Here is a 21,209-nt window from a genome sequence, read left to right on the forward strand (position 1 = left end):
TACATGTAATTTGTCCTCTAGTACATGTGTGAGGACAAGTCATTTCTTTTATTTTCCTTTATTAAGGAATTTTAGATTTCCTCCTTTAGAGGATGTGAACACATGGCACACACATTTTATGAATTGTGGCATTCATAGATTTGGGAGTTACTGTGTAACTCCTCTCCTCATCTCTATTTAAGAGATGTCTTCTCTCTCATTTCTTCTTAATGACAATATTGTAAAGAGCTTCTTGCTCCCTCTCTCTCTCTCATTTTAGGCATTGCCTCATTCATAATAACACAAGGGGTTTTTCTTTGTTTTTCCCCTTTCAAAAGTTCTTGTGCCTCCTTCTTCACATTTGGGTGATTGCTCCAAGGTTTTTGCATTTCTCTTGGTAACATTTATTTCATCAATAAACTTACTTGGATTTTGTTTTTCTTTCCTTGCTCTTGTATTTCCTTTCAATTATATTACCGATTCTAACAAAAAATATTATCTACAAACTAAGAATCAATTTAAAAATTGGCTTGAGAAACAAAAATGTCTTGCTACAAATACTAAAGCTGTGAGCAGAATTCCCAAATACAGGAAGACTTGGGGTTGTGCCATACGTCCAAGACTCTTATTGCCATTAAAATCTCTCTCCCTTTCCTATCTATGATGGCTCTACAAACACTATAACCAGACATTCTTTTTTCTTTTTAATAAATGCTATTGCTATCACCTAATTACATGCCTCAATCATAGACTGTTTGTTGGGGACTTTGTTTTAGACGAGCTAAAGCCTACCATCATGAACTTGCTATTTTAAAAATTGTCCCAATATGCCTGGTCCTTCATCTAATATTCCTACTTCTACTGGCCAGACCGCCATTATTCTTCTTGCAGAATTTGAAAATGTGAAAAGGAAAATGCAAGCCCTTAAATATGTAATGTCCCAGGCCAAAACAAGAATCCAAGTCCGATTTTTACCCTTCTAGAAATACTCTTCTTTGAAATATTGATAATGGATTATAATATTTAAATCTTAAATTAAGTCTTAAATAACTCAGATTTAATTCACTGTTCACACATCATTGACATTAATCAGCAAACATCAAATAACATATATAACTCCCATTCTTTCTCTGCTTAACAATTACAACAACATTGAACTTTCATGTTCATACCAACAACAACAACAAATTAAACCAATACTTACTGAAATCTGCAATCAAATGAAGTTCCAATGCAACCTTTGAATGAGATCACTCTCTAGCCAAAGGGATTTCATCCTCTACTTTCAAAATAAAAGGGTTTTCGTCCTCCAATATCCATGCTTGAACATGATTGTTCAATTGATTTCTAGATAGGGGTTAGTATAAAGTAATAGATGATGTTTTTTGAATGGATGAATTCACCCTTTTATATCCACCACAACAATAACAAGTCAAAAGACAATGTGAATTTGCATCTTCCAATTTAAACAATAATTTTGGATGAAAAGATCCCACCTAGGAAAGTTATGGCACCAAAAGAGACCTTTAATGACATTATGATATGTGCTAGGAAATTGGAAAGAGAACATAGCTAAAGGTGGAAATATCAGGGTTTAAGGGTCGGAAATACCTTATGACTCATACCATAGGTTAGGGCATTGGAGGGTCAAACAGCAGGCATGCTAGTAAAGACAAGTCCAAAAGCCCGACAAATAAAAAGGAAAGAGTGGGGGACTGACGGAAGGTATGACAAGATGGATAAGTCTAAAACTCCAAGTAAAAGAAAGGAAAAATGTCAGAAGGAGAGACATATTCAAAAGAAACAAAGGGAGACACAAGAGACACAACAAAATAGGACCAAGGGAGACACAAGAGACAAAGAATAGACCTAATATCTATAGACTTAAATTAAATGAAAACAAGACATGACAAGTTTGCCCCGCTCAATATTGCTTGTCCTCGAGCAATTGCAAATTCAGATGCTCCAAAATCTGAAGGCCTTCCTATGTTGTAACTTCTACCGGGAGATCTTTCTATCGAACAAAATACTTCTTAGTGGTTCTATTTTTTAGCTTCCTTTCTCTCAGATCCATGATTGTTGCAAACAGGGAGATCTTTCTATTGAACCAAATACTTCTTAGTGGTTCTGTTTTTTAGCTTCCTTTCTCTCACATCCATGATTGCTTCTGGAATCAAAATCAACTAGCTTGCAGGTGAGATTACTTGGTATCCCATTTTCTATTAATCCTTCCCTTAAGTCAATGTGGGACTGAATTAAAGGTAAAATTGAAAACCAAATTTCCAAATGGAATAGGCACTATCTCTCTTTGGCTGGTAGAAAGCAATTTTGTCAGAAGATTTTGGCCTCTTATAGCTCGTACTATGCATTGGTTTAGAATATAGATATTTTGTAGTTATAGAGTCAATGAAACTCACAAAAGATTCAGGAAATTTCTTTGGTTTGATGGGAAAGGGAAGAGAAAAAGGTATGATGTCAAATGTAATTGGTGCTGTTTAGACAAAGGCAACGGTGGTATAGGTTTAAATGAACTGAAACTGCAAGGTATTGCTCTAGCTGCTAAAAGGATTATGAATTCCTCCATGGGTAATCAGCCTTGGAAGATCTTAATAAGGAAAAATATTCAATTGGCTATACCTAAACAAGCCAAGGTTTACAGACGCCTTCATCCTCATGACACTTTATTTGGAAAGATTACTTTTTCCCCATTTGGCTCTAATGTCTTTAAGAGTATCTAGAAAGTTTGGGAGCTTGTTAGAAGTTGGATTGAAGGTGCTAAGACTTACGTCAAGGATAGTAATAAAATCTGTGGCTTCAAATCTTTATAATGGAACCTAACTTTGGCCCTCATAGCTGTTTTACTAAGAGTTGGGATAGTAAAGGCATTAAAGACTTTGGCAGCATTTTATCTGATAATAAAATAAAATCTTGGGCACCTATTAGTGCTGAGTTCAATCTGCCTCCCTCTTAGAAAAGAACTTATTCAGTACTAATGAAAGACTATGATTTCTTTGAGTTTCATGTACTATTTATTTTTGAGACAGATTTATAATAACTTGAAATGGAAGGGTGGTACTCCCCTCCATAGACTGGACTCCAAAAGAATTTGTACCTCTCTCCCCAACTCTTGGGAGGTTTTCAAGCACCTTTACTTGTTGGCAACTTAACCTTAGACATGAGCAATGGTCTAAAATCCTCAACCATTCTTGCTCCCATGTGATTGAACCAAAGAAAGCCCGTTTCAAATGGTTACTCCTCTTAAAATCACTTCCTATTAATTTAAAATTGTAGTGTCCTAAATTGTACTCCCTTACAATTTCGACCGCATTTGAGCCCTCACCTTGGCATCGCGCTCTAAAGCCTGAATATGACCTAATTATGCTCTTTCTTTGCATGTTTATCATCATTTTCACTAAATACATCATTCTGCCCTCTAAATTTGGAGCCTGATTGGGCAGGACCAGGGCGTGGCACCCTGGTCCTCCAAATTAGGCCCCAAATTTGGGCCCCTTAACAATCATAAAATATGAGCAGGAAACCCATCTTTGTGTCGGCTCATGTCGGAAATTAGTTTGTTTTTCGAAGGGCAAGTATAAAAAGAGGTCTACCTCTCTCATTTCAAACATCACATTCAATCTGGCAACCATATTGATCAATCAATTCAAACAATCAAGCATTCAAGTTCAAGCAAGCAAGCAATCAGTCTTCTTTCAAGCATTAGAGTAGAGATAGAGTCAAGATTCAAGCATTGGAGTTGACATTCATGTTCTATGTTATGGAAGACTCCATGAAACCCTAATTTTGTGAGAAGATAAACAAAACTTCACAAGGAGCTATATCATTTGTCTTTTCTGTCATTATTTAGCATCTCCCTCAAAAGAACATTTCCTTTACTGCAATTCAATCAAATTTCATTTCTATTTCATGGTTAATTCCAAAACCGGGATTTGACCTAAGGCAAACCCCTATTCCCAGCCTATTTCCCTTCCCTGGTGTGTGCAAGAATAGGTACGGAGCTGTAATCTTCAGGATAAGCTTTATTTACAGAGATGAATCGATCCCCATTGGAGTGTGAAAAGTTAGGAGGACCAGAACGACCGTCGCTCCGGTCCCAACAAATCAGGAGCTCCTTCTGGGAACAGATCCGAATCCTCTTGCAATCCTCAAATCCAGGTTCGTGGCTCAATCCGACGACTGTAGCTTACTGTTTATGTAGTTTTACATCAATTTCCAGCACATTTACCCTAATTTCAGCAAATTCAATAAATCAATTCAATCTAACGGAAAGAAGAGGGCACATTGCAACAACCCCTTGGAATTAGATCAGCATTCAAACCTCTTATGTTTAGATCTATCTAATTCCTATCTTTCCCTAATGTAATGGTCCCCAAGTAATAAATTAGCAGTTTCTTCCTTCTATGGTGGGAACCCTAATTTGTTCACCATTACAAAAACATACTCAATCAAATGACAACCTACGTTCTATTTGGAGAATTCCTAAGACCATTAACCACCTTTCTTTTAATTGTAAAGAAATTTGGCTTTTATTTTGTGGTAACTGCGATGGGCGGGATAGTAAATGTAGCTTTACCTAGCAAGGCATCCTGTTTGATTATGTCAAAGGCTTATACAAAAAATCCAATCTCTTTTGGTTAGTCTTGTCTGCTAATATTCTTTGGTTCTTGTGGAAAGTGAGAAACAAGGACTGGAGTCTTCTCTATTGATATTCTTTAGTTCTTGTGGAGAGGTGAGAAACATGGACTATTTCCAAGGTAAAAAGATGCAACTTTTTGACTCTTATAAAAGACTCATTTTTCATTCCATTGCAATGCAGGTTCCACTTATGCTAGAGATGACTAAAGAGAAGTTTTGGGAGCTTCGTGATGTAGGTCAAGTCAATATTCAAAGATCTGAAGTTAAAAGTGCCAAATACAAGCCCTATGACAGAGAGAAATGGACAATTTGTAAAAAAATATTTGAAGTTTTAGGAAAAACATAAGAATTATACGTATGATATGCTGCTTAAGAAGATAGGGTTCAGTGAAAAGCACAAAGTTGTTGAGGATGATCAAAACTTGGAGGTTGTTAAATCAAATGATCATATTTCTGAAATCTATCCACCCAATGAGTTCTATGACATAGACAAATATAGTGAAAATTACAATGTTTAATCTGTTCCTAAACAATACTCTATCTTGCTTGTCTCTTCTGAGCAAAAAATTTTCGATGTAAATTGTTTTTCTATTAGTAAACTATAATCAATTTAAAAATTTTCTATTAGTAAACTATAATCAATTTAAAATAATTCGCATGCCTTCAAACAAGATTGTTTGTATGGCTGCAACCTCACAAACACCATGTCTCCATGTCTCTCATTCCTATGGTAGTTTGCTACATCTTTTTTTGATTTAGAGCATGTTGGAGATTATTCTTGAGTGAATTCAGAATGTATTATCTTTGTTTGATCAAATAACTCGCTCTTAGGACTCTAATGTTTGATAGAATAAAGTAAACAAAACTTTGAGCTTCAAAGTTGTAGAAAGCCATGAATGGTGTCATCTTAATTCTTAATTGACATGTGATAAGAGGTTTTATAACAATGCTACCCCAACTAGAGCCACTTGATCCATGTCTTCTACTAATCAACAATGTAATTTCTCAAATAACCTTATACCTAATTGTTCTACATATATATAGGATTTTAATATCCTATATTATAGGATCCGCTTCCTAATAATATGAGTTGTTCTAACAACTCACACACCTAAAATCTCCCGTACGACTATTAATATAAATTATCCTATTATAATATTCTAACAAACCCCACTAACATTATTATATCCTAACAATAATATAAAGTTGTTTGTCAACAACTTTATAACTAGCCTAAATATCTATGTGAACACTAATTTCCAACACCCCCCTTTAGTGTGAACATGGGGAGAAAGTACATCACAATACTAGAAATAGAATTGTATGCCTACACATACTTTTAGGTCTGCATACTGCTATCTCGATCTTGCTGCACATGGTCACCTACATCAAAGAACTTATCTCACTTTCACTTCCAGAACTCATCACTAACCAACCACACTTCCAAGAAGTCCAACAGTCAGAGGATCTTTGTAGTCAGCTGCTCTCCTATACAACTATTTACAACATCAACGATTTTCCTCATTCTCCAAATGGGGATAGTGGACCAACATTACATAATGTCCACATTTAGTAATTCATCATGTGATATGAGTAAAGACATACGCATCCACTCTTGACCAGCAATAGTGGAACTAGCCTCACTACGCTCATTGTACTTTCATCCAAGGACAAAAACAAACACATCTACCCATCGAACCAAGGATAAGGAGTAACACATCTATCTGAGGTCTTACATCAAGTTTGGATAGGGACAAACAAATCTATCCAACATCAATCATGAACAGGGACACACACATCTGCTCACAACAATTATGATTGGGGACAAACACATCGAATCATAATCACCAAAACTTGTGACTGGGGACAAACTCTTCCAATCACTTACAACATTTTGTGAATAGGGACAAACACATCCATTCACAAACAACCAGCAATAGTGATTGGGGGTGAACACATCCAATCCTAAGTTACTGGTTTGGGTTCGGGATTAGGTTTGAACTTATGAACCGGTTCATAAGTTCGGACAAATTTCTTTTGCCTTTGGGTTCATCGGTACATATATATACATACATACATACATAATATGTATATATACATATATATATATATATATATATATATGCAAAAATTTAAAGTAATATACAAAATTACAAATCTAAATACATTTAATAGTATGCTACTTCATCATTGATCAATGCCAAATGCCAATTGATAGTTCAGAATTTCAATAATATCATATTATGTCATATGCCATATAATATGTATCAATGTATCATAGATTCATATATGTCTAGGTTCACAATTCAAATGAAAATCATTACAATTACAAAATTGACAATCAAAAATAATAATTGTCTTCTATCTTTTCATCAATCATCAAAAGGATCTAGATCAAGATCATCATCATTTGCTCCAAGTTCAACTTCAAAATCATTTGAACCCAAACCAGTGCCACTCACACTAGGTGCATCAGTTGTAGGTATCTTATCATCATCATCCAAAGTGACTCTAACCAGATCATCAACAGTTGCATCCAAGTTGGTACACTCAGGGGTTACATCCCAATCCTTCATTGACCCTTCCTTGTATTGTTGGCCCTTATGTGTTAGCAGACGCAAATTGGAATGAATATAAACCAAGTCTTTTGCTCTTTCTAAAGCCAACCGGTTACGCTTCATTGAGTGGATAAAGGAGTATGTACTCCAATTCCGTTCAGCAATGGAAGAACTTGCAACCTATTGAAATTATAGAGAAAACCAACAAAACTTAAAATAAAAAAAATGCAAAATAAATTAAAGAATGTTAAAAACTTAAAAAGTTAAAAGCTAAAGTCTACAATACAAATGTTAAAATTTAAAAGTAAAAATACTTGTGATAGTATCTTGATTGCAAGAGGTTGGAGGAACATATAATCTTGACCATGGAGGTACCACCATGTAGTACCATCCATTTTGGATTGGTCATTAATGGCACAGGGACTATGATTTCTTCCCGAGATAAACAAACCAAACTCTTTCCTAACTCTTTCCACCACTTCAGGATCACTGTAGAGTCTAACAAATGCCTGCTTGTACCCAATAGCAACTTCAGAATCTCTATATGGTTTAGTTCTCCTTGGCAAAGAAAGTAGTTCATTGCTATAGTACATGGGAGATAAAGCGTGTGCAAGGAGGTGCAATGGCGTGGTCATCTTGTTCCACCAATGATGAATGATTTGTTCCACCTTTTTGAAAAATACTTCTTGGGGGTCCTTGTCTCTTTTTTGCTATTATGACTTTGATTTTTCCAATCATGGTGTCCATGCCATCATATACTTCCCCCAAACACGCTACATCTGTATTAGTACATCATACTCAAGATAGGCTCGGTGAAATTCAATACATATTCCATACTATCCCACCAAGTGAGATCCAAGATCAATGACCTAACCTTTAGGGCCCTCACTCAATTTAACTCCTTCCAAATACTCCATTGGTTACTAATAACCATGGCACTCAATTCCACTTTCACCTTCAAAACACGTCTCATCACTATTGTATGTGATGCAAATTGGGTCTCAACAACCTAGGTTCATGTAAAAAATATGTCAATAACACATTTTTTAAAAATTAAAAAAATATAACATAAAATTAAACATGGCATTAATAAAATTAAATAGATAAATTAAATTTACCTTTAGCAATTCCAACCTCGAGAAGCTCCTGAAAAGGGCTTGTGACACGTGGTAGTTTGTCATAAACATTTGGATCTCCTCACCATCTTGGTAAATATCCTTCACTCACTCTATTTGAGTGCCAATTGCTTGCATCAACAAGTTGAGGGAGTGTACGGTGCATGGTGTCCAAAAAAATGTGTGAATATCTTTGTTCAACCAAAGCACCTGCAGCCCTACAAACCTTTGCATTGTCTGTGATGACTTGGACAACATTTTCATGTCCCACCATATCTATGGAATCAAAGAGGATTCTGGAAATGTATTTTGCATCTTTGAGCTGCCCCTCACAATCAACTGCCCTAAAAAACATTGCCCATTTGGGGGACACTACAATAACACTTATCAATGGACGGTTTTTGCAATCCTTCCATCCATCAGAAACAATAGAAACACCCAATTCAATGCAAGAATCTCTAATCGGTTTCAATGATTGCTCTACAGAATTCTTCTCTTTTGCCAATAAGATGGTGTGCACCTTTTCATACCCAAGAGTTGTGAAACTAGTAGGTGCATTATTGATTGTCATCACCATCTCCCATCAATATGGTGATCTTACCAAGTTGAAAGGAAGATCATTGGCATAGAGGCAACATGCAATTTTTTGCTTTGCAATATCTCTTAATTCCATTTTGAATGCTTTGTCCAATGGGCCTCTATTGCGGGAAAGAAGGGAATTTTCTACTTTAACTTCATCTTGCATAGCCGGTATCTCCAAGAAAGGAGATGGGGGGCCTTTTCTAGTAATAATATATGATCATCAGGTAAAGTCATTGGTGTTTTGCTTGCAGATGGATTAGCTCTTAGTTTTTCTCTTGCTATAGCTTGATCAACGTCTTCTTGTTCTCTAATGAATGCTGCTATTTGTGTTGCAAACAACCCTTTCTCATCTGGCACTACACACATTTTAATCCCTTTCCCAACAAGGCCACAAAAGTGACGTTTCGCCCGATAATACGAGCACCTATAATTGGTTTTACAAAAATTACAAGTCCATTCATATCCCCCACCTCCTGGAAGTTGTTGATGCATTGTACTATAATTCCATAAATGAGATCCTCTATCAACTTTAAATTTTTGGTTTTGAGTCTTGTAACCCCCACCCACTGAACTCGAACTTGTTGCCATTTTGTGTTTTTTTGCTATTATAAGAAATTAAATTGAAAAAAAAAGAAAGATTACACAATGTAAAAGCTAATGGAAGTATGAAATTATTTTTATAAAAAATAGAACTTGTTTATCTTATTCTAAAAAAAAAATTGAAAAAACTCTTCAAAAACTTGAAAAAAATCATCAAAAGATCAAAGAATAAGGATAAATGCTTACTTTAAGTGCTTGAATCTCCTTTGTGCAAGCTCTCCACCTTCATCAAGCACTCCACGAACAATCTCTTGCCTTTCAAAATGCCAAAATGAAACCAAGAGAGAATAGATGAGCAAATGAAGTTGTTTTAGGTTTCAAATGTATTTAGCAAGGGGCGGATTAGGGTTTTTTGATTGAAAAAGGCAAAAAAATTATTTTTTTAATATTTAAAAGTCACTTTATGTGACTTGACCCAACTAGCGAACCTAGGTTCACCCGAGTTCACATCTGGGTTCCCCTGGGTCTGATTAGGGTTCACCCTAAGGGCCCTGGTTTCACTGTGGGTCCGTGAACTCAGGGCCCCTAGGGTGAACCCTATCCAGACCCGTTGCGAACCAAGACTCACGCAGACCTAGTTTGGGCTAGAGCCTTCAAACAAGCGAACTTGCTATCCCAGCTACCAACTAATAACTACCCACAAGCTAACAATTAAATAATACACAATCAGATACAAACACCTTCACAAACCATTATTATGTTATTTTATGCTTGCTACAATTGGCATGGTAAATAGTCTTCCTTCCCTTCCTCTAAATACTAATATAGGGATGTGTGTGTGTGTGTCATTTGAAAAAGGAAAAATCATGAGAACTCAATTTTCCTTCAGTTAGTAAATAGTGATTTTTAGGGTCCAACAATAATTCATTGTCTAAAGCTTTGTATGATCTCACTTTTAGTGATTATTTCTCACGATCCTTTCTTCAAGTTTTAGGAGTTTGTAAATACTATGTAGATAACAAATTGATAACAAGATCAACATTTTCTAAACTAATAATGGAAAAAATTGTTTATAACACTAACGATTTTTGCAACATGAGATTGTAAGAATCGTATCACTATACAGCTTAACAAAAGGGCATAACTCATTGGCGAAAAAGATCATAATGGAAAATGGCATAACTAATAGGTGAAAAAGAATATAATGGAAATTGCTAGGTGAATTCTTTGGGATGAAAATATAAATAATCTTTTTTATTACGAAATAGAAATCCATCTAAAGTTGTAAGCAATGTAACACTTTTAAACATGGGATGGTTACAATCCTTTTGTTGAAGTTTACATCTTGTTGATTGCAATATGTTGATTTCAATATTCATAGTAAAGAGGAACAAAACTACAATATAAAACTAGAATGTGTACATGTGTGTGTGTGTGTTTATTGGCCATAGTAAAGAAAGTATGGCATAGGCTTTATGATTCTTGTAAATGTTAAGAGATGCTAGTTTTAATGAAAATAAAAATAGCCTTTCAAGAAATTTTCCTTTCTTTTTTTTAACTAAAAAGGATGATAGTGAAATAAAAGACGTGCAAAAGGAAAATTATTGTAACAAAGAAATTGATACAGAAGGTAAATGTCAAAATGATAAGCTTCATGGCCAACATCTTATATGGGTTTAAGAACTCTAGATAATGCTAAGCAGATATTGATCAAAATAAATGTTGGTAGCTGTACCTTAGGCCACAGGAGTATTCTTGTTGGTAGCTGTACCTTTAACGCAACCAATCAAAGTTCTAAATCTCCTCTTCTTCTAATTCCAACCTTCTTGTAAAGTACTATTGTCATTAGCTCTTTTCAGAATTGAATTTAAAGCCTTTTTCAGAAACTTTATAGGCATAAGTTCTCTACAACCAAACTAATTTATATCCTAATGTATGAGGGAGATTTATATTTAAAAAAGTCGTCTCCAACCCAATCTATGATCTCAGAAAGACCACACCTCAACGGTTTCAACTTTATTGCTTGAACTTGAAAACCATCATTGCACAAGGTGTTCCCAACATGGAATTAATGCTCCTTCTATGCTAGCCAAGGTGATCTTTGTACTTGGAGATTCCTCAAGTTTCTTTGGCACAAGGAGATGAATTTGTTTGATCCTCTCACTAAATTTTCCAGCCCTTCACACTTCTGAATTTTATTCATCATCCTCTTCTTATCTCTTGCCATATACATCATCAAATAGCTTATTATGTAAATAACCAAAACAAGTTTCTGGAAGTTTGCAGGGCCCTATTCTGTCTTGAATGCATGCCAGATTTTTATTCCAGTTTTTAGACACTTCATTCTCAAACAGCTGCACCAATATTCTATGCTACTACAGTTTGGCCATACTTATATTGCTTATAAGCAGTTGACCTCTTCAATTTGTATCCATCCTTTACCACACTGTCCTCCATAATTTGCCCAGGAATCATAAATCCCTATCTGAAATTATTGCTTTAACGTTTATACAATCCAAAGTGCACCTAAACTTTAGCAAAGAATAAATTTGTTGCATAATTTATTAGAAATCTTACACAAAAGGACCAAGCACATTTAGCTTAATCAATCTGCTACCACCTAAGTCGCAAGGTTCTTCTTTGTGTTCATCAAGGGTCAGATTCCACTGAAATTGTGGAAAAATCATGAGTAAGGTTGAACAATAGAACATGCAATTTTTTATTATTTTAAATCTCTTAACAAAAAATCTAACACAAAGGTATGTCCAAACAAATAAATATTTATAAGTAGCCTCAGAATTTGTAAATTAATCTATCCAATTAACCAAATTTTAGACTTTAAAAGAAGCCCAAGTCATAGTAGTAAAACTATTTTTTCAAGAAGTGATAATTTTAAATATTTGAAAATAAGTCCTAAACCAATATGAGCTATGCCCTATTTGTTACATCAAAATGGTTCTAGATCATCGAGATCACTTGCTCAATATGGTCATCACTTGATTCATCATAATCAATGCTAAGATTATCGTCATCTTCTAAGTCCTATACAATTGAAGGGAAGTTACTTAAATTTAAACTTGCCTGTATGAATAATGTTGGGATCTTCACACTTGTTATAATTTCCCTAGAACTTGCTTTGGTATAGAATTCCTCTATTGTGTCAAAACCATGAGCAACTCTTGATATTGCCATTTCAAACTCCCTTACAGAAGTTGCCGACAGTGCACTTGCTACATTAAATCCTTTTCTCCTCCCTTGGAATAGAGCCTATGATCAAAGAGTATATTAGTCTCCCAAATAATAGAAAACAGATCTCCTGTTCAAAACAAGGAAAAAGACAATTTTAAAAACTGAAATATGCTACAAGTTTAATGGCCATTACAAACTTTCCTCCAATATAAAATATGAAAATAAAGAATGCTACCTCAACTCTTCCTAATAGAAACATTTCTAGTCTGGAAATGGAATCGAATCTTTACATAATGGACATGATAAGTCTAAAATATATTCTAACCTTATTAGAACGGAGGATATCTTTCAATCCCTCTGTGAGTTTCCTATCAAGAACTGAATGATGAAATGATGATCCTGTTGCTTCATTTAGGTCAAATGGATTCCCAATACATACAGCTGCTGTTAAAGGAGTCATCTCAGAAGTTTCACCAAGATATTTGGCTAACATATTTGCTCCATATCCCCAGCCTATACCCATCAAGGTAGTCCATGGCCTTAATCTAGTGATGAATTGTGCAGCAGCACAAATATCATCACTGTCTGCAGCTGTAAATAACCTGAGTAGCCAAGGAAACAATCCATCACTGCATTTGCATGAAAGGTTCCAGTAGTTTCAAAGAAATACAATATGCTTCCATTAACTTTATGGTTACAAAGAAACTTTAAGGATATATAAGCTAAATTCAATTTGTAAAGGAGAATAAGTGAAATAAGACAATAAAATCATTTTACAGAATTCTCTCTGACATGTCATGTTCTTGAAAAAGCTAACTCCAATCAATTATCAAGCAGTTTCAGAACCAAACAATGAAAAAGACATCAATATTTACTTTTAGTGTAAATATGTTTCTTCAAATGCTACATTTAGAACTAAATCATGGAAGCTGGTGATAGACTAACATCAATAAATGGGTGCATGCGTTTGTGAAAAAAGAAGGGATGCATATAAGAGCAATAGGTATTGTTCCACACCACAACACAAAAAAGGTTTGAAAGAACAGCCCACTAAAACTGCCAGCCAGAATCTTGAAATATTCAAACATATATAAGAAATTGCTTATACCTACATGAACATGAAAAAACCTTAAAAATGAAAAAGTTAAAGGCCACAGAAAGACAGTGCATTCTATAGAAAAACATAAACATATGAATTATAATGATTGTCAGCCAATGACCAGATCAATCACGTAATTTAAGAATACCAAGATTCAGAATCAAGGATAGAAACCATCAAAAAGATCAAAACGTAAAACTGAATAACAAGAAAATATGTTCGTTAGAATCTCATACAGTCCCTCCAAAGGAAATGACCTTTCAATCAAACATACAAGGAAAACATTAAAAATGCAGGAATAAATTGCTTATCAGCATAAAAATACCATTAAAATTCCTGCCCTAGACTTACAATTTTTTATTGCAAAATAGATTAGTTGATTACAAATTTTGTTTTGGTTTGAGTCTCTTTCCCTAAGCTATATGCATGGTTGTTTGGTTGCAAAATCTATTTCTGTATGAGTAACCATAACAGTAGACATACAACCATTTCAAAAATCACTATCTCCTATAAAATGTAAATATTAGTTGTTGAAACAACTTATGTACGCAAGCGATTGGAAAAGGAATTCTAGTGTATCAGTGGATGATGAAAATAGGCAGAGAGATTTTAGACTATTACTCGTTTGTAAGTAATGTTACGGGCAAAATTAAGTAATTTCTACCATATCTTAATAATTAGAACAAAATATTACGCAATTGCAATGTTCAAAAAATCAAGCAAAAAAAGGAATTAATTAATATCTTAGATTTTTCAACGTGTTATACAAGTAAGAAGTAAGAATACCTCTTTAAATAGAATCCTATTCATCATTTCTCCATATCTAATAGTCAGTAGTTAGCCAATCTTTTGAATATTGAAATCTAATTTTTCAAAAAATCTAAATATTGAGGTGTCCCTCCAACCAGTCCTACTTATGAGTAAGGGATACTCACTGGATTGAAGTCTTGGGTTTGATCTCCAATGGACTCACCTCACAAGCCTTATTGAGGTAAGGCAAGCTGTCATGGGACATTGCCTAGGATGGAATTAGAGCCAATTAATTCTTTAGGCACCCTTAGCAAAAAAAAAAGAATAATTTTGAAGTATTTAGGAAAATGCTGAGTAAGATTTTCAAAATTCTAAGTTGAAGCTTTGGGTTCAGGTTCAGGTTCGCCATATGGTCGATTTTTCCCCACGTATGGTATGGTGGGTACGGTTGTATATGTGTGTATGCAAATGTATATATATACACCCCTTAAACACCCCGATAGCTATAGGAACCTATGGGAGACATGGAGAAGAACGAAGAGAGCGAAAGAACCAAGAGTAATTGATTGGGTGGGATATAAGAAAGAGCATTGGATAGGCATTAAAAATTTTGTATTCCACCTTGGGCCAGCATACTGGAGTTGAGGTAGATCAATCCAATTACAACAATGAAACTACACTGATCCTTTGACTATTTCAATCTGCTAATTGATGTAAACAATTCCCCTCTATGTGGGGGGAACACATGATGGCACAAGACACATGTTGATAGGTAAGTACCCTAACCCTTAGAGGATTAGGTCTAATGGATACTTCTTTGATCTCGTGATTGGCCTCGAGACTTCCAAATGATTTACTTCCATGGTACTGTTGTCATTTTATGATACCCTTGGTCCATCAGTGAGAACCGATCAAAGATATGTTCTATGGACCAGCGCTGCCTCAGTTGAATCATGAAGTGTGAAGTGTTGTCTTGCCGAAACTCCGGAACCCCCAGGTTCCCAAGTTCCTAAGTCTTCTCTTCCTCAACCCTGGAACCCCCAGGTTCCCAAGTTCCTAAGTCTTCAACCCCGGAACTCCGGAACCCCCAAGTTCCCAAGTTTCTAAGTCTTCAACCCCGGAACTCCAGAACCCCCAAGTTCCCAAGTTCCTAAGTCCTTGACCCCAGAACTCCGGAACCCCCAGCTTCCCAAGTTCCTAAGTCCTTGACCCCAGAACTCCGGAACCCCCAAGTTCCCAAGTTCCTAAGTCTTCAACCCCGAAACTCCGGAACCCCCAGGTTCCCAAGTTCCCAAGTCTTCAATCTCGGAACTCTGGAACCCCCAGGTTCCCAAGTTCAGAAGTTCCCCCAACTTCGGTGACCGGGCCTCCGAAGTTCCCCCAACTACGGTGACCTGGGTCTCCGAAGTTCCCCCAACTTCGGTGACCCAAGTCTTCAAAGTTCCTAGGTCTTCTCTTCCTCAACCCTGGAACTCTGGAACCCCAAAGTTCCTAGGTTCCCAAGTCTTCCCAACTTTGGTGACCCAGGTCTCCAAAGTTCCCCCAACTTCGGTGACCCAGGTCCCCGAAGTTTTCCAAACTTCTTTCCGGCTGGCAACACTTCTGGAAGGCGTGATCGACACTCAAGGCTTTAAATGCTTCAACACCTTTTGTGACTTATGCACCTTCTTTTGTGGAGCCACAGGGGTGCATTTAATGTTTTTGGCAGGATTTCCATCAGGAGAGGTACGAGGCCATGCTTGTTGTGGTGACTTATGTCATGTCTACATGCTCTGACTTTGTAAGGTCTGTCAATCCACCCTTATCAGGGTTGCCTTTTCAGGGTATGGCTAGGTTGCTTGCATATACAGAAGTCAAGTGCATGCACTTCCCTGCACTCCCAGACTGACATACAGGGGTCATGATAACTCCTGTAACCAATTTTCTATATAAAGGCTGTTAAGCCTCATTGTAAAGGGTTCTCTCCCTGCTGCCTTGAGCTTTCCTATGCTCTTTCTCTTCTCTTGAAGATTTGTAATTATTTTTGCATTTCTGCAACTGTAAGTTTGGCCTTTGGCCTTTGAATGAATTGAAATTACATTCTTGCCTTCCTTCAACTTATGCATGTTGTGTATGTTTCCTTACCTTCATCGTAAGTGTATGTTTCATGGCTCTTCTCTCCATATATGTTGTGTTAACTTGTTTTTCTGAGTGTGACTTGTGGGAATCCTTCTCCCCTCTTGACACTTAGCAAATTCTAACCTCCATACATGTGTTTGGGTCACTCATGCAACTGAAGTTTGTGCATCTCTTGGGTATTTCAATTGATTCCTCGTGCCATTTCGGGTGGGAGAGGAACAATCTCTTATCTTGATGCATCACCTCCTTTCATTTTTAGCATTTCTCTCTTCCCTTTTCCTCTGTAAGCTGTTAGGGTAGGCTTAGGAGTAAAGTTTTGAAGTGTTGAGTTGGTTCAACACCTGCACCTAGATTGAGAAGGAAGTCGGCCTTCTCTGGAGATTCAACCCCTTGCGCAAGGTCCCACACTTTGGGGTTGTTTCCATGTTTCACAAGGTTGCTGAGTTGATAGCTCAGCAAGGGTGCGAGCTTTTGTGATAACATGTACATTGGAATAATGGTTTAGTCTAGCATTGTATATATATAATGCAAGGTCCAATTTTAGAAAATTGCACAAGTTGTTTAAAAGGGTGACTAAATAAGAAGGTTGGTTGATTCGGAGATAAGGAAGTAATGTAGCTAGAAAGAAGGGACAAGCAGTCTATGACAATCCTTCTCATTGCCTTCATTTATCCACTTTCCCTATCGACCAAGGGCAACCAAATTTAAATTCCAAAAAGTTGTCAATTCAAAACATGGCACAAATGAAACTTGCATTGCAATGCCCATGTCACTTCAATTGATCTTCTCCATGGCACTATTGGATGGTCCACAATTAGATGGAAAAACACAAATCTTTAAAACTATTTTTAGTTGTCCATCCATTATTTGCTATTTATATTATTAAGCTTTTGAGTAGGTGGATATTAACAGAAATAGTACATAAGGGGGAAAATGGCATACAAGTGCTTTCAATGGCTTCAAATTGCCCATGGAAATGAATTGACAGGAAAAAGAATCTAAATCTTATGAATCTTTCAAGCTCCACTTCAAGCCCTGCATTAAAAAATATATCAAAACATAGAGGCTTACAACATGAAAAGGGATCTAAATCTTAAGAATCTTTCAAGCTGCACTTCAAATGCTACATTAAAAAATACAACAAAATCAAAGGTTACCCCTTGGGACAAACCCACAAAGAACCCAAGGTGCTTGGGTTGGACCCTAGCCAAACCTAGGCCCATACTAGTCCATACTCACAACCAAACAATATTGTTTTCTACCAAACCCAAATTCATAGGCAAAATAACTCTTCTGACTCAATTTGGTTCCCTTGAAAATAATAGTATAGCTTAGATGTCAAAACCAAATCGAGTCAAAAGAGTTATTTTGCCTATAGACTTGAAATAGAAATCTATAGACTTGCACAAGGCAGTCTCTTTGCATGAGAAATATGTAAGAAAACTCAAATGACATTAAAACCAAGTCTGTCTATTAAGGGTATACAATAAGTTTAAATATTTTAAAATTCTTTATTTCTTACATTAACGCTGAATTTGAAACTAAAAGTTGGTCAATGAGATTGATTTTTTTTTCTCATTTCAGATAAATGGTGAAAGAGGTTTGGTGTGCTAAGGTACCAAATCTTCACAAGATTGAAATTCATGTCTTAGGACAACCATGAAATGCTTCAAGATGTGAGCACAATCGGAGTATGTTTGGGCACATTTACTCCAAGAAACAAAACAGTTTATCGATGCAAAAGTTAAATGATATTGTTTATGTTAATTACAACCTTTGCATTATCATAGACAAATCTTGGGCATACACTTATTGTAATGTCCCCTTTTGTAAAATGCCCTAGTTTGCCCTAGATTACAACTCTCGGCCAATAATAGGGTTAGAGGGGGAGTACCTTTATCTCCTTAATAGGGAAAACCAATTGATTACAAGGTCACTTAACTAAAGGAACCCCAATCATAGCAAGCTAGGATGGGTAACTTGATAGGGTGTCTTTACAACCGTTCCCCCTCCATCAAGCCACCACCTCCCACTGACATGATTCCATCCATCACCAAGGTAGAGAGGATAAGGATTTACCCCAATGGGGTGCCCTAAGTCTAACCCTCCTAAGCCCAAATGCAGAGTACCTTCACTCCCCTTTGGCCTTATGTGGACCCGGCCATACATATGAGGTGGTGTGCTTAGGGGTGACCCCAACACCGTTCCCCCTATTTGAGATCCCTCTCTTCTCTTACCATGACTGAGAACATTCAGAACATGTGAAAGTTCCAATATATTCAGACATTCTACGTATAACAAATAAAGTGCAGAAAAATCATTAGTCAGATACAATATATAATCAATTATAACAGCAGTGCATTGTAATCGTTAGTATGCAGAGATATATGTATGTTGATTCAGCATTTACCATATTATGCACAGGAGACTCATGCCAAACTGCAATATTCAGTCAAACTGCTGAGTGTTTATGAAATACCAAGTCTGATGTGATGCCTCCTTGGAGTGATAAGATTGTTGTATAAGTATCTTCTCCTTCACTGGTGAAGAGTCATGTCTACTTGTTCATAAAGTTATAACCCTCCTCTCAAAAGACATCTCTGTATCTTGTGTATCCCATCCTTTCATAACGACTGGGCCCCTTGGTGAAATCACACTTAATTGGTGATTGGTTAATATATCAATTTGGACACACTAATTGATGGATAAACCAGTTAGACATTAGTTAACATATTAATAGGATATTAATATCTTTTATGCAAGATCGCTGCCCTTGTTGTCATCTCAAGGGGGTCTCATGGAGAACATCCCTTAGTAAATCTGTTCCTCATAATTGGCATTAATCGGTTCATTCATTTCTTCCTGCTGTTGGTCTCAATGGGGGTTTCTTAAAGAAAATTGTGACATCTTGTGTCCAAGACAATTTTCTCCTAAGGGTGCGAGTATAGATATCTTGCAGTCTATATTAATAATACTACTAAATTCTGCATAAGAACATTATCAGGCTTCATATATTAAGCATACATATTAAGCACATCTCCATGCATAACACGAAGAACAAGGATGTTACTGCCTGTAACTTAATTCTGATCTGATCTGATCGATGGTAATTTCACTGGATGCTTTTGATTTCTTTCCTTTATATCTCTCAATGTGAGGGAGAGGTCACACCTCTTCATCATGTATGCCCTTTGGCAAGAGACACCCTTTCACCATTAGCAGCCTTTGAAAGAGTGCAACTCTTCATTATTTCTGCCCTTTGAAAGGGACACAACCTTTTACAATCAGATCTGCACTTCTTATTTAAATCAGATCTGCACATCTGATTCCCAAATTATCCCCCCCTTCAAATGAGTTCTCTTCTCCCTTTTATACCTCATATTTGGGAGAGTCACAACTTATCATTTCATGCCTTTTGACCATTTATTAACTTAATTAAATTTTAATTATATTCTTTTATATTTTCATTTAAATTTTAAATTAATATTTACCATTAGATTCTATTTCAAAATGGGCACATTACACTTATCTCCCATCACTTTATAGTGTTGTTTATAACTAGGGAGGCGGATTCCAATTGCCAATGGCAACATTGGAATCTGCTTTAGGGCTGGGCCCTTTCTCATGCCACACTTAAAAGATTGTGTGTTCCCTTCAAATAGGGCCGACCCTATAAAAGAATACGCCACACATTAGATGAAATAAAACATAAAATAGCGCCAAGTTTAAATTAAACCAAGCCGACTTAATAAAGGTCAAGCATCATACAAGTAAAGTACTTTTGGCAAGCATAAAATATAATCTTCATTCATTCAACCCTCAAGCGCATTAGCTCTGCAATCTAGTGCGAAATCTGATTGGAGAAGTAGGCAAATTCACCTATCTGCTGCAAGTTAATTCTGTGCAAATAAATCTGCACCTTGAAGGCGTAATACTTCTGTCATATGAAGGTGCACCTCATCCATTCATCTGCTGTGTATACCTGTCATTTATGTTGTGAAAAGTGTTGTAGAGCTAGGTCATCAAGACGCAGATCTGAAGATGACACTTCCATTGATTTGAACAGCAAAGAAGTGTTGTTTACCCTAGGTGTTTTCATCAAGCCACCTAAGAGATAAGTATTGTAATCAGAATATTGAATATAATCCATAATCGGATCTGAGGATCTTTTCTGGCTGGGTTTTTCCTCCTAGGAGGTTTTCCTAGGGTAATGGTGTCTTGTTTCATTTTGCTTATCTTCTATGTTTGTTCCTAAGTCTGAAAATCATTAATTCTAACTGCAAACAATCTAATTTAATAGTTAAATTCTGATTTCTCAGTCTTCCATTAATCTGAAAGTATAAAATTCAACATATAGGAAGTTTATTCCTAATCAAATTGGATCATTGAGGTTCAATATCCCATCTTCAACAAGGAAGACCATGCATGGGTTGATCTCATGGATCTAGAGGCAAAGATGGTAGACATGGTAGAAGAGGATAGAGCATGAGCAAACTCCTTAAATGTTGGTGTCAATGGAACACAAACAAATATCATGGTCACATCATCATCAGGGACCTATCTCAGACACCCAAGTAGGACTTCCAACTTGCTATACAGCTATAAATGTTGAGACAAGTGATGGAG

The 21,209-nt window shown here is 36.2% G+C and overlaps 1 protein-coding gene across 1 annotated transcript in view; it reads right to left on the bottom strand.

The window, feature by feature from the left end:
- LOC131063286 (uncharacterized) overlaps nt 1-21,209 on the bottom strand; it is a 72,853-nt gene that overhangs the window by 37,661 nt on the left and 13,983 nt on the right. Inside the window, exons 3-4 of the mRNA XM_057997070.2 lie at nt 12,942-13,218; nt 12,509-12,694 (exon numbers count right to left, since the gene is read on the bottom strand). Coding sequence (XP_057853053.2) covers nt 12,509-12,694; nt 12,942-13,218 — 463 coding nt within the window. The remainder of the gene's footprint in view (nt 1-12,508; nt 12,695-12,941; nt 13,219-21,209) is intronic.

This window comes from Cryptomeria japonica, chromosome 2, assembly GCF_030272615.1.
Source record: "Cryptomeria japonica chromosome 2, Sugi_1.0, whole genome shotgun sequence".
Lineage (NCBI taxonomy): Eukaryota > Viridiplantae > Streptophyta > Pinopsida > Cupressales > Cupressaceae > Cryptomeria > Cryptomeria japonica.